Genomic DNA, 14,027 nt, shown 5'->3' with positions numbered 1-14,027 from the left:
AAAAACCTTTTCTTTTGAGGAATTCTCTTCCAAACATCAAGGACAGGAAACTTCTGAGCTGAAGCAGTCTAATCCAGGGCAGGAATCCATGCAAGAGGACTCTTATGGCACTGTGTTAATGTTCCTACCTCTGAGCCAGGAGGCCTTTGTTCAAGTTCCATCTGTTCCAAAGGTGTGTTATAACATCTCTGAACAGGGGCTTACGTGTTTAATGGTTACCCAAGAGCTAGGGCAGGTTTTAATTCTTTAGCTTTACCTGGGTAGCTATGGTTAGCTCAGTTGGCTGAATGGCTGGTTTATGACGTAGTGTGATGCCAACAACATGGATTCAATTCCTGCACCACCCGAGGTTACTATGAAGGACTCTCCTCTTCAATCTCTGACTCTCAAGTTAAACCACCACCAGTCACCTCTCTGTCTCTTTAATGAGAGAGCAGACCCATTTTTCCTATCCTAAGTCAGTCAGAACCCTCTGAAATCTTTGACTCTCGGAGGGCTCCTGGTGCTGAGTAATTGTCCATTGGAAGTTTAAACACAGCCCTGACACATGATACCCAATAATGATGTTGCAATGATGATCTTCCTATCAGAAGATCTGGCCTTTGTCATTAGTGAAACTCCACTATTGACATTCTGGCCATTACTATTGATCACAAACTGAACTGGACTAGCCTTATAAATACAGAAGCTACAAGAGCAGGTCAGAAGAATCTCACCTCCTGACTCTCCAAAGTTGTTCACTATCTACAAGACACAAGTCAGGAATATGATGCAATACTCCTCACATGCCTGAATAAGTGCAGCACCAACAAAATTCAAGAAGTCAAACACCAATCAGGTCAAAGCAGCCCACTTGATTGGAACATATTGTACCACTTACAACATCCTAGCTCTCCATCATTAGTACAAAGAGGGAGCAGTCTGTACCAGCTGCAAGACGCACTCAAGACCCCTTGACAGCACCTTTCAAACCTGACCTCTACCACTCAGAACGAAAAAGGCAGCAGACACATGGGAACATAACAATGTGAATTCTCACCTGCAAAACACACTTGGGACTATATCACCTCTCCTTCACTGGAAAAGGGTCAAAAAATTGGAACTCCTTTCTTCAGAGCAGTGTAATTACACCTAAACCATATGGACTGCAGCAGATCAAAAGGCAAAGGCCTACCACCACCTTCTCAAGGGCAGTTAGGGAAGGGCAACATGCTCATCACATGAAATGAATAAAAATAGTACACAGTTCAGTAGCAGAAAATATACGGCATGGAACCATGCTGTACCAGTTTTGATATTTGGTACCAGGAAGATGTTACATTATTAAGGTTTAAATGCTGGATTCTAATGTTTGGAGTAATGAACTTTGACCCAAATTGATGTTGTCGCAACATTGGATTATATGGAACTGATCACAAGATAGCAATTTAATGACACTAAGCACCCATTTTGAAAACTTTAAACTTGTTAAATTTAGTTCATGCAAGATGGTGTTGTTTATTATCAGTCCTTTATAAATCTAGCACTTGACGTCTGCCCACAACAAATTAATTCTAAATGGACGTGTTGAAATGACATGTTGGCTAAAGAAAGGTACAAACACACAACACCAGGCACAGCAAGAAGAGAAAGTAATGATAATAGCTTGAAGTGTGAGGGATAAAAGACATCAATTTGTTATGTGCAAGCTAGTGACTCAATAGATGTCAAAGGTATTTCAAAGCTGGAAAATAACTCTTTATGCAGCTTAGTTGTGGAATCACAGCTGAAATTAAATCCCTCTCTCAAGGCTAAGCAGCAGACAGGCAGCCTGGGAGGATCTCTGGAATCTCAGTCCTGTTCTCTTGGTGACTGTAGTAAAGATCCAACAGGTCAAGAACAGAGAAGTAATATGTGAAGAAAATTATGCAGTACATTTCAATTCAGTCTCAGGAAATAAGCAGCCCCATTGTTTTTTAAAACAAATTCACATTTGTTGTGTCATACTAATTCAGAGTGCAGAAAAAATCTTTGCAGTGCCAGATTATCAATTTTATCATTTTATGTTAATGGTGAAATGTTTATGTAATTTCACAAGTTTTATATGTAACTCTACGTATACAAAAGTGTATTTCATCATTCAAGTAATGCAACTTATCCTACTTTCTGTGTAGGTATGTCACTGAAATATCTGATTCATACTACTCTTGTCCAGTGGAATCATTATTGCTGACTGTCTCTTGATTCAAAGGTAAAATCTACTCTGTTTCAAGTCTCAGCTATGGGTCTTTGTGTGACTGAACAGACCAATTCTAAGCCCATTGATCTTCTGGGTATACATAGCTGAGTGTATCAAGACTGAAGGATTTGTTTCCTTTTCTTTCTTTCTGTACCACCGCTTTTCCTCATCCTTAAGATAACGTAACTCAAAGAATTACATGAAACTTGTTCGAAAAATTGTTACTAATTTGAGTACTTAGTGGCAAGCTCTTCCATTCATTTATGTCAATACTGCCACGCTTCAAGGGGAGATTCACCATGACTACTGTAGTGTTTTCTTTGACCTCCCCGGAATGGAGGCCAGTCGAGAGTTGGATAAACAGGACCTCGTGGGTGAAGATGCTTTTCGGCCACTCAGAGTCTATTTTTGAGAGATTTTGACTGAATGCTTGTTGAGCTGACTTTAAGATATGACGTTACAGAGGGGAGGTTAAATGAAATGAACTCCCGAAAGTCACTCTACAATCAACAAGGAACAATTTATTTATCTAACTCTAACAGTTAACAAATTAACAGAACTACTAACAAATTGTACAATTCCCCCTTAACTACTAACTATTCCCGAATAAAACAAAATCCTAATGCTATGCTGCTCCAGTAGATACGAATTCTACTTACATAAACCAAGGTAATAAAAAAAAACTTAATCTCTTGAAATTACAGCCGGGATCAGTCTTCTGGAATGTTTTTTGCCTTCTTCGTGGTCCTCCAGTCAGGAATGCCTTCCTCTGTCAAATGGCACACACTACTCCAAGTATGGCCTTGCCAAAGCTCTTGAATATTGCAGTAAAACTTCCTTATGTCCTTTCCTTCCTCATCCCAACACCCATGCAATGAAGGTAAGGGACTTTTTGCAATCCTAATTGTTATACCTATCCATTAGCTCTCAGTGTTTGTTTAGAAGGGTGCCCTAAGAATACTAATATTTAATAGATGTTCTCCATTTAAAAACAATTTTTTCTATTCTTCTTAACTAAGTGAATAACCTCACATTTCTCCAATTTATACTACATCTGTCAGTTTCTTGCCCGCGCACTTAACCTGTCTGTATTCCTCTGTAGAGCCTTCAGGCTGAATTGTTGATTTGGGGATGGGAAACAGGAGCTGGGATAGTTTACAGGTCCCAAACTGGCCCCTAGGGAAAACAGTAACTTAATAAAATTTTGACCTGGGCAACCCTGTAATTAGAATGGAGACAGTTTCCTGTCCAACTAATGACAGCAAACTAGCTCCCGAGCTGGAATCAGTCGCCTTCTAATTTGAGAAGAGCATCCGATTGCAGTGATGAGAAAGTAACAAAAAGGGTGTTTCACATGCCCTCTCTGCAACTTTCTAAAAATTTAGTGGTAAAATAGTGAAAGCATGCCAGGTCATCACTGTTAGAAGACAAAAGGGCCTGAAAGTGTCTTTTCACAGTGTGGCCTTTGGCTGCACTCATACCCAAGCAGGCAAGGAGGGAAAACTCAGAGACCTGCCTGTTCAACCGATATCCTTTCTTCGTGGCACCTTATCAAAAATCCAAGTAAACTACGTCCATTGGTTGTCCTCTATCTACCCTGCTACATTAATTCGCAGAAAAAAAATCCTTATTTTGTTTGTCAAATACAATTTCTCAGCCAAAAAAATCATTAAGCTTCTGTCTAATCATTTTCTAGGTGCCTGATTCATTGAATAGGCTCAATGCTGCCCTGTTCAAAAGTCCACATAAACTATGTGGGAAGCTATTAGTGCGATAAACAAGCAGCATCATTCATTTGCTGCTGACTGCAAAATCCAGGCCAATATGTGTATATAATGCAAGGGGAACCAGTTTTGAAGCAAGGACAGAAGATTGGGAGGGGGAGAAAAGAAAGCGTTATAAAACTCTTTAAATGAATTCTCAGTAAATGAGGGAGCTACAGAAATGTCTTTTACATCATAAGACACGATATATGCAGTTTTACAAAAGGAATCTAATGCACACTTGCAGACAAAAGTTTGGCATTAATCACATTAAATGTCAAATATTCCTGAAGATAGCTATAGCATGTGTTGCCAAAGTACAATTCAGATTTCCTGTACAAATGTGCCAAAATAATTAGAGTTCTACTATATTTGCACTTTTCTAGATTTCTTAATTAACTGGGTTTTTCTTTTCACCAAATGCTATTTGTACTTTCACAAATTGCACAATTACAGCTTAAACAATTTTTTTGCTTCTACAATACTTAAATCAAAACTTATCAATCAACAAACAAAAAACTGAAGGGGCACATCTGAATACAATAACACTTTGGGCTGTGATTGACTAATGAATTGTAGTTTTCATAACCATAATAACAGTCATCTAGAATTCTCTTCTTTCATCTTCAGAATTTCCATTTAACCTAAATTAGACACTGTGTTATATAAAATACAGAATAAAGTTTATCAAGTAAACTAACCTGGTATTTCCTAATATCTAAGTATTGGGCATCATATCATGAATGCGCAATGTTTATGTTTCAACATTAAGCCTTTTGTGCCCAAGTTAACACCTATCAACAGCATTCAGCAGCATGAGTAACAAGCTTGGACAAAGCTTTACAAATAAATTAATTTAAGGATAAATAAATTCACTACTATATTGTACAGATGTGTACCTTTTTTTGTGTATGCAGATTCCTGTCTTAGCCTACTTTTCAGTTCAATGTTATCTCATGTTTGAAATTTCTCAAAGGCTAAATGTTTTTTTGAAATTAAGAAGTTAGCTAGAGAAATCAAATTTCAACTGTCATACAATGGCGTTGACAGACCCCTGTTTCAATCCGCAGACCCAGCTCAGCAAAGACAGGAATATAAAAAGGTAAGAAAATAATCACCTAATTACACTCACTTCCCAAGCTACATAAAGCACACTTTTACTCTGGTCCTTGACCACCATTCAATCCCCATGCAACTTAGATTCACCTTTTTACTTCCTTTAGCATTAAACTGTCTTTTACTTATATGTAATATACATGGGCCAACCGATACAGGCTGTGAATATATGGTATTAAAACAAAATTGACACTTCACTTTTTACTTATTTACCAAAAGGTAGACGGATTCAAAATATTTTCCATCTACATAAATTCAAGAATCCAAGTAGAATTAAAGGATCATTTATCGCTTCAGTGAAATGACCTTCAGCAAGGTCAGATTTTGTTTTTTTCTGAATGCAAATATTGTGGAAACCAGCATAACAATTAATTATGCAAGATAAAATTAAATAAAAATACTAGATTTTTATCCATGGAAACTGATGGCACATTTCCCAAATCAAAAGGGCATGGTCTGACATGATTTGCTTTTTTAGAAAGCAGAATTGCCAAAAATGCATCACAATTGTCCCCGTCATTTTATTATACAGAACCTCCAGGCTAAAAACTACTGAAGATTTACTACTCTACTTTTGTTTCTTAGAAGTTCAGTTCGCAAATGCATCTACATTCCCATTTGCTTGATAAACATCAATGTGCAGGTAGATGTACGTGTGCGTCTTTAAAAAGCCTGGATTATAACAAAATGTGCAACATTTTAAATCTATAAAGTCAACAACAGTCTTTATGAATCACTATCAAATTGTTAACTGTGAGAATGCATAGTGTCAATCTGAATTACTAATATTTGAGGTTGTAAATCTAGCACCAATGTCAGCTGGATCGTGTCTTAAATTTTGTATTTGAAAAATAAACCTCTGCTCCTTGAGATTCATACACATGGGGAAACAACAACATCAAATACATCCAGTTTCAAATTGAGTGTAACAAGTCATTGGTGATCCAGAAACACCATGTGCAGGTCGCAAATATCATGCTTAATAGGGGTGCCCCCTACTGTAAAATCTGTAAAATATCAGGCAAGATCTATAATTAACACATAAATTAAGCAACATGACTCTACAATGGAACATCTCAAAGTTACCTTGGTTAATATGCTTCCAAACATTCTAGGGAAACATTGGGGATATAATCCATCTTGACAATAATGCATGATGGACAATAAAGAATTAGCAATCCATTTTTTCCAACTTTGCCCAATTTTCTTTCCCACTGTTAACCTTAAAAGGCTACATCCTACCCCTGAAAGACATATTTTTGAAAGCTGAAATTTGACACTTGTGCAACTTGAATTTAATCTGCATCTGTTGTGCATTTACTTCATTAACAATCTTTAGCATGTAACTGGCAATCTCAGTAATCAGCAAGGTCTAGCAATGCCTTTGCTTTGCCAATATTAACCAACAACAGTGTCAAAGGTCATTCTACTGTGGTCCAAATAATCTTAGACAGAAATGAACAAAACATTGAGAAACAACACTGTTCAAGTTAGCCATAAAGAGAAAAAGGATTTTATGTAAAGGCTTTTTGTGATCTCATGGTGTCCTAAAGCAATTCAAAGCTAATGAAGTACTTTTGAAGTGCCAATCTTTTAGTAACTTAGAAAGCAATCACTTTTATAATTGAGTAAAATGTTTTGAGTGCACATCAATATAAAATTGACAGCATAACTCAAAAGGTAAAGGGGCGAAACCTTAGTGATAGGGTGTCTCAAACCTAACTCTGGTCACCTCTCCAAATTGCTTACATACTCAATACCAAAGTTTGTTTGCTGATGCATCCTGTGAAGCATTTTAAGCTTTTAGGAGCTTAATGTTCTAGGAGCTACGTAAATGCAAGTTGCTATTGCTGTTGGAGTTGCTAATTAGCATAGTATAAATCCAGCTTAAGACACAGTGTAAATTTTTGATCATGAATCTTTAAAAGAACCACCTGTAAAGCTGTTTCAGTCATTAATGTCACAAGCTTGTGTACAATAATAAATAATGATTGTTAGTAAGCATTCGCATCACAGGTAGAAAAGGTGGTTAAGAAGGCTTGCCTTCATTGCTAAGACCTTTGAGTATAGGAGTTGGGACGGTATGCTGAGGTTGTACAGGACATTGGTGAGGTCTGGAGTAGTGTGTGCAGTTCTGGTCACTCTGTTATAGGAAGGATATTATTAAATTGGAGAGGATTCAGAAAGGATTTAATCAGGATATCGCTGGTAATGTGTTTTTTTTTGAAAAAGAGAATTAGATAAGAACCTGAAGAAAAGAAATTATAGAGTTACAGGGAAAGAGAAGGGAATAGGAGTAGCTAAACTGATCTTGTAGAAAGACAGCATGGACTTAACGGGCCAAACGGTCTCATTTTTTGATTAGGAAATCAGCTAAAAGCCGGAAGTAGAGAGCAGGGATAATAGACAGACACTCCAACTGGCAGGATGTGAGTAGTGATGTTCCACAAGGATCTGTGTTGGGGTCCCAACTATTCAATGTATTTATCAACAACTTAGATGAAGTGATAAAGAGTTACACATCCAAGTCTGATGATTACACAAAACAAATGGCATCGTAAATGAATATATAAATTTACAAAGAAATATTGAGCAGAAAATCAAAGACACTTGGCAGTTTGTGTACATAGATTATTAAAACATCATGAACAGGTCCAGAAAAAAAAGACAAACCAGTTACTGGGATGCTAGTCTTCATATCTAAAGGACTAAAATACAAGGAGGTAGATGTTGTGCTACATTTCTACAAAGTTCTGTCTAGATAATGCCTGAGGTACTGTGAGCAGTTCTCAACATCACATCATAAAAAAGAAAAATTGGCCTTGGGGAGAGTGCAGAGTAGTGTTACCAGAATGTTACCTGGACCCAACGGGTTAAATTACACAGACAGATTACAATTTGGAAGGTAAAGGGATGATTTACTCAGATTTCAAGATTAAGGGGAACAGGTACATTTATTAGAGAGAAACTATCTGCTGGTTGGAGAAACTAGAGTGAGGGCATATTGTCCAAAAATTAGAACCAATATTTGAGGAGTGATATTAGTAAACAATTGTTCATGCAGAAGGTGAAAAATGTTTGTAGCTAAATTGCAATTATTCCCAAAGGTAGCCCTGTACATTCTCAGTAATGGTTATTTAAAGTTGACTTCCATGAATCATACAATATTTTGTGTAGAAAACCACCACTTAATCGGTGCTTCACATCAGAGTTGACTGCAAAAATCCTAACACTTTGCAAATGTGATTCTAGTGTTTATTTCTTTCTCCATTAAATACTATGTTTGATTGAGCTTCAATCATCACTAGTGGCTATTCCTTCTAATATCTCTTGCTATGTTTCTATCATTGAGGAGGCTAACTCCACATCAGGTTTTCAGAACTCAATGACTCCTCACCTTCTAATGTGTGCTAACCCAAAACAGTTGCAGTGGGTCAAACAATACTATCTTGAGACTTTACTTTTACTGTTGCAGGCTTTTTTTTCCATTATTGGTAAGTTATGCTCACAACAGCTTGTCATTTTCAGCTACACTAGCCTTCACTGGTAGGCCTGCTATGAACCATGCTGAGAGGGAAGCCTTTCGCCACTGGGATCACATTAGATTTGTGCAGAGATTTATTCCATGTCCACATTGTACCACTTGTCAAAAAGTCTGCACCTTTATATTTTCAATGCAAAGCTATTAATTCAAGGATGGAAATGAACTTCTTCATACTGCTTCATTACCGTTACCATGTGAAAAGCAACCATGAAACTACACTATTGTGTCAACTTTGTATGATTACGTTTCACCCTTGAGGCATTTTCTATTTAAAGATGCTGTATAACTGCAAATTATTGCTGAATATGTCTCCTCCCTTTGCTGCACATTGCAAGTGCTTCTGCTTGTATTTCTCTTACACATTTTTCACATTGATGGCTAAATCAGATCACAATAGACCACTATTACCAAAAATATCTCATTAATCTTTATTTGTCAAATTACATGTATCAATTCTAATGCAAATTATTTACTCGGTACTGCAACCTTAGGTCTTATATGATCAGGGTTGCTTGGAAAGAAAACTCCAGGGTGCTGACCTAAACTGTAATCTAGTACTTCATTCAGCAGTTGTGTTGTACATCACAGTCAATGTGTTTGACACTCAAAATGGGCACAGTAGGGGGTAAAATAATTGATTTTTCAGCTGCTCCAGTAACTTGTGCTGAAAATGACTAAGATCCCAGGGGCTTATTCCCCTTTCATTGCCCTATTAGATGCCAGTATGCATTCTTTAACAAAGATTAAGCCATCGTTCAAGAGGTTGAAATATTAATATGGGTCATGACATACCAATCCATCAGTACTCTGTTTGAGTACATAATATATTTTCTCATTTCAAAATCAGAAAGGTCACATAATAACTTTTTTTTCCTGTTTTACTGAGCAACAATGTGGAATTTGTTCAAGTTAATCTGTGCCTAACAATCTAAAGTCGATAGTTATGGAGATGGTTATTTCCAGAGAGTTACAATTTTCTTCAAGATTCACTTTTATCATAACCCCTCATGAGGAACACAGATAAAATTACATGAACCTGTTTCATAGATGAAAGATAGTGTTAACTATATTTGCATCTGATATAGCCAAACATTAATATCTCACCTAAATTAAATATAGATGTCTTATCCTGTCAAAGAATTTTAATCGTGATAATCTGTGGGAAATGGGGAGGGAAGGATTGCTTGCCAGCTAAATCTGGAAGTTTGGGTTTCCAGCAATTCCTGCTGAATTTAAAACAGGTCTTGCAATTAAATATTTCTCCAGCAAGTTTGACAACTGCAACCAACTAGATTGGGTGCGGGGCGAGAGTCAGCTAATTGCTGAAGTTCAATAAACTGAGTGTGCTGGGGGAAGCATTCCCATTCTTCATGCCTCCCTTCTGATGTCATAATTTCTATACGCCATGGAAACACAGGCATTAAAATTAAAAGTAATGTTAAAATGGGGTCACACAACCTCCTGAAAATACCCCAGTGACAGATATGTCACCTGGTCACCACCCCTGACCCACATTTGTTAAAATTCATTGTTGGCAGATTGTCCATTCCTTTTATTTCTAACTTCGCTTAAGGACAGGAAGATGAAAGGAAAAAAGGCAAGGAAATACTGAGCAATGAACTATTACTAGCTGGTTGTGATCCACAACTACATCACATTACAAAAAGAATATATGGTTTATCATTGACATCAGTATCTTTAGTCTGCTCCGCTTGTCTGAGGATTTAAGATACATTTCAACAGTGCAAATTCAGACCATTGTTAGAGGTTAATTAGAGTGATGCAGCACATTATTGCAATGTACTATATTACAAAATATTCAGTGTACTTTCTTTAACTTAGTTTGGAATATTCATTCTCTTGCCTCCAGCATCTGAGAGAAAACATGATCAGGTCTGTTGTTGCTCTGAAAGTTGGCTTAGGCATGTGAGGGAATTGTTATCTATCCAGAATATGTTTATCTTGTGATCTAGAGAGGTTATGTAAAAGAAAACGGGACTTTTTGTTCGTTGAAACTTATTTCTTTAGTCACATAACTCAATTATCATTACTTACCATGCGACTGCATCATGAACTGCCTTTATATTATTTCGGTTTCCATGTAATCAATTATTCCAAATATTTTTCATTTGGTCAGAATAATTTCCTCATTAGTAGGGAAAGGCATATCTCTCCAACTTTACCTGCACGGGACTCCCTGACTTCTGATTGCTGCAGTGGGGAAAGTGGAAGAACAGCCCAAATCAGATGGAATGCTCTTCCGGAAACCAAACATGGATATGGGTCCAGAATGAAATTTGGTGTGTTACCACCACATACAAACAAAAAGTCACTCGTCTGCCCAGCTGCATCAGATCATCATGATTGTGAAGCCATATTACAGTGTAAACATAGGCTATGATGGAACAATGGCAACAGTATTGCTGCAAAGTATGATATGTAATGATAGCATTCTCACAATTCTCTCTGCCCAGTTAAATGCTCTCTTTCTCTTCAACTTGATTTTAGGATTGAGTACCAACCACCATGCGCTTATAATAGACAACACTTTAAGAAAGTTACGGAATTTCTGTAAATGTATTACATATCAAACATTTTAACTATACCTTATCATTAAATAGAATTTTATCATACTGTTTTCAACAGGTATGCGGAGGTTGCAAACGAATGGATTCGGGTCTGTATTCACTGGGTGGAAATCAATACTCATGGCGGTGGGTCCAACCATTAGTTGGAAAGCCAGTGACAACCTTACAGTACCCAGTCCACATTCCTGATTCAATTTAGTGCCAATTAAGTATATATCAGGTTGATGATGTGCTTCGTCACATTCTGGGGAAATTTCTCACCTCTGAGAACTGACAGCCAAAACGTACTGCCATGAGCAGTAGCTGCTGCCTATATTGCAGCAAACACAGACTGTAGGATTGTTGCTGGACCCCAGAATAAACGTGGGTAAGACATTGCAAGGGGGGGAGTGTGGTATCAGTTATATTGGTCAATACCAGTTGTATTTGGATGAGATTTGTAAGTGGGGACCTGAAGACCTTAATTGTCTTCACGGCCGAAAGGTGATCCCCCAGTATTCCCTTCCTGTATTTAAATCTGAGGTAGGCTGGAGGGGGGAAGAGTGGTTTGAGGAGAGTGGGGAAGTCAGCTAAGTGATGGGATTCCCGCAGTTAAAAAAGGTCCCACCTCCCACCAACTAGCTCATCTCTAGTGGGAGAATTAAATTCTGCCCACCATCTGAAAGGAGGAAGGGGTAAAGGAGTCAGAAAAAATGCCTCACCTCAGAAGACATGGTATGTCAGAGAGCCTCATGAATGGAGTCACAGTATTTTGAGAGCTTTCCTTGCACCAGTTGCACTAATAAGAGCATGCAAGTCATGTATAGAATCCAAGAGTACAAAAATCCATCAAACATAGCATAATCTGTTCAGGGCATCACACATATAATGACATCAATTTATCCAAATTTCAAAAATTTGAAATTAACTTTCAGTAAAGAAACAGTTGTCCTTACCTTGTCTATCATATCTGGCCTGTTGGTGGCTGCCAAGATTGTCACATTATGGAGCTGTTCAATCCCGTCCATTTCAGTCAACAATTGTGCAAGGACTCGGTCAGCCACATTTCCAGCACCAGCAGAGCTGAAACAAAACACAGGATCAGAATGTTTTCAACAATGCTTAAGAAAAATTCTTCAATTAGAACTCGCTAAACTCAGAACTGAAAATTTCTCTTCTGACCTCCTCAGAAACACAGATGAGTACAGCAAGTTTTACTGTTGAATTCTTGTCTCATCTTGTAGTTTTTACTTCAGGGGCATTCAACACACAAGAAAAAGCAAATACTCAGAAAAAATGCATAACTGTTCAATATAACTTACAGACTATTCAGAAATGGCATAAGGACTGGAAAGAGGTTTCATTTCCTTACCGTTAATTACTTTTTAAAATACTAGGACAAGGTAAAGTGTGTTGTTGAGTAATATGTTTTTTTATTTACTCTTTTCATGCATTCAGTTCTTGACAATATTGTTATGAGATGTGCCTTTAAGAAGAATTTGTTCTGTCATTTTTTTTCAAAGGAAGTGTTATATATTTGGAGCTGAACTGTCTGCTTTGAGCCCAGCAAGCTTTGGAAATTTTTTGAAAGTTGAAATAATAGAAGCACCATAAAGGGGTGAGGTCAAGCTCCCATAGAACCAGGATCTTAGTTTTAGCTTTCAGTAGTTGTTGGAGTCATGAAGCTAGATGTGGAAGCTGTTATTCCTCTCTCTGTTACAGCTAAAAGTTTGGATTCTCATCCTGAAACCAGAATTGTACGTGAAATAATCTATTTTACTGAATTTGCATTTGCAAAGGGTGTGTGTATGATATGTTCCTATATTGGAACAGTTGCTGTTAAGTAGATAAATAATCTATTATTCTGTTGAGTTTTCTAATAGAGTTAAATTATTTCAGCTCTTCTTTCCTTTGTTTGTGTTTTAACTATAGTGTAAAAATATAGTGTGTTTTGCTTCAAGCCTGGTAGCTTGACCAATCAAATTGCATCCAAAACACAATACCTTAAGCTTGCCTTTAAAAATAAGAAAAAGTTGGAATCTAGGCTATCTTCATCATATATTTTGAGCGAGTTTGGTCTGGTCCATAACTAATATTAATACTCAAAACGTTAACAGTTGACTAATTTTGAGGAGTTCAAACTCCAAGATGTAATTAGGATGGAAAAATCTAATCTCTGTCAAAATTAACTAAAATATAGTTTCCTTGAGACAATTTTATTTAAATATTACCAGTGGAATAATTTTTAGACCCCTGTTAAAATTGTCAAATTCTACAATTTAGAATCTCCACTTAACCAAATTCACGCTAAATCCATCTACATGAATAATTCACAAGTGTCATCCAATTACAGTTTGAACAATTCCTTTGCCTCCGCCGCATCTGCTCCCAGCATGAGGCATTCCACTTTCGTACATCTCAGTTGTCCTTGTTTTTCAAGGACCGTAACATCCCCCCCTTGGTGGTCGAGAACGCCCTCAACCGTGTCTCCCACATCTCCCGCACCTCATCCCTCACACCCCGTCCACGCAATAAGAACCAAAAAAGAATCCCCCTCGTCCTCACGTACCACCCCACCAACCTCCGGATCCAACGCATCATCCTCTGACACTTCCGCCATCTGCAATCCGACCCCACCACCAAAGACATCTTTCCCTCCCCACCCTTATCTGCTTTCCGGAGGGACCACTCTCTCCGTGACTCCCTTGTCCGCTCCACACTCCCCTCCAGCTCCACCACACCCGGCACTTTTCCCTGCAACCGCAGGAAGTGCTACACCTGCCCCCATACCTCCTCCCTCACCCCCATCCCAGGCCCCA

At 37.8% G+C, this 14,027-nt stretch overlaps 1 protein-coding gene across 1 annotated transcript in view; it reads right to left on the bottom strand.

Moving 5' to 3' along the window:
- LOC109923044 (ATPase family protein 2 homolog) overlaps window positions 1-14,027 on the bottom strand; it is a 72,900-nt gene that overhangs the window by 11,605 nt on the left and 47,268 nt on the right. Inside the window, exon 4 of the mRNA XM_048605374.1 lies at window positions 12,165-12,291. Within this exon, the coding sequence (XP_048461331.1) occupies window positions 12,165-12,291 (127 nt within the window). The remainder of the gene's footprint in view (window positions 1-12,164; window positions 12,292-14,027) is intronic.

This window comes from Rhincodon typus, chromosome 1 (assembly GCF_021869965.1).
Source record: "Rhincodon typus isolate 14 chromosome 1, sRhiTyp1.1, whole genome shotgun sequence".
Lineage (NCBI taxonomy): Eukaryota > Metazoa > Chordata > Chondrichthyes > Orectolobiformes > Rhincodontidae > Rhincodon > Rhincodon typus.
Note: the sequence above shows the minus strand (reverse complement) of the source record. Positions and strands in the feature narration are given on the sequence as shown.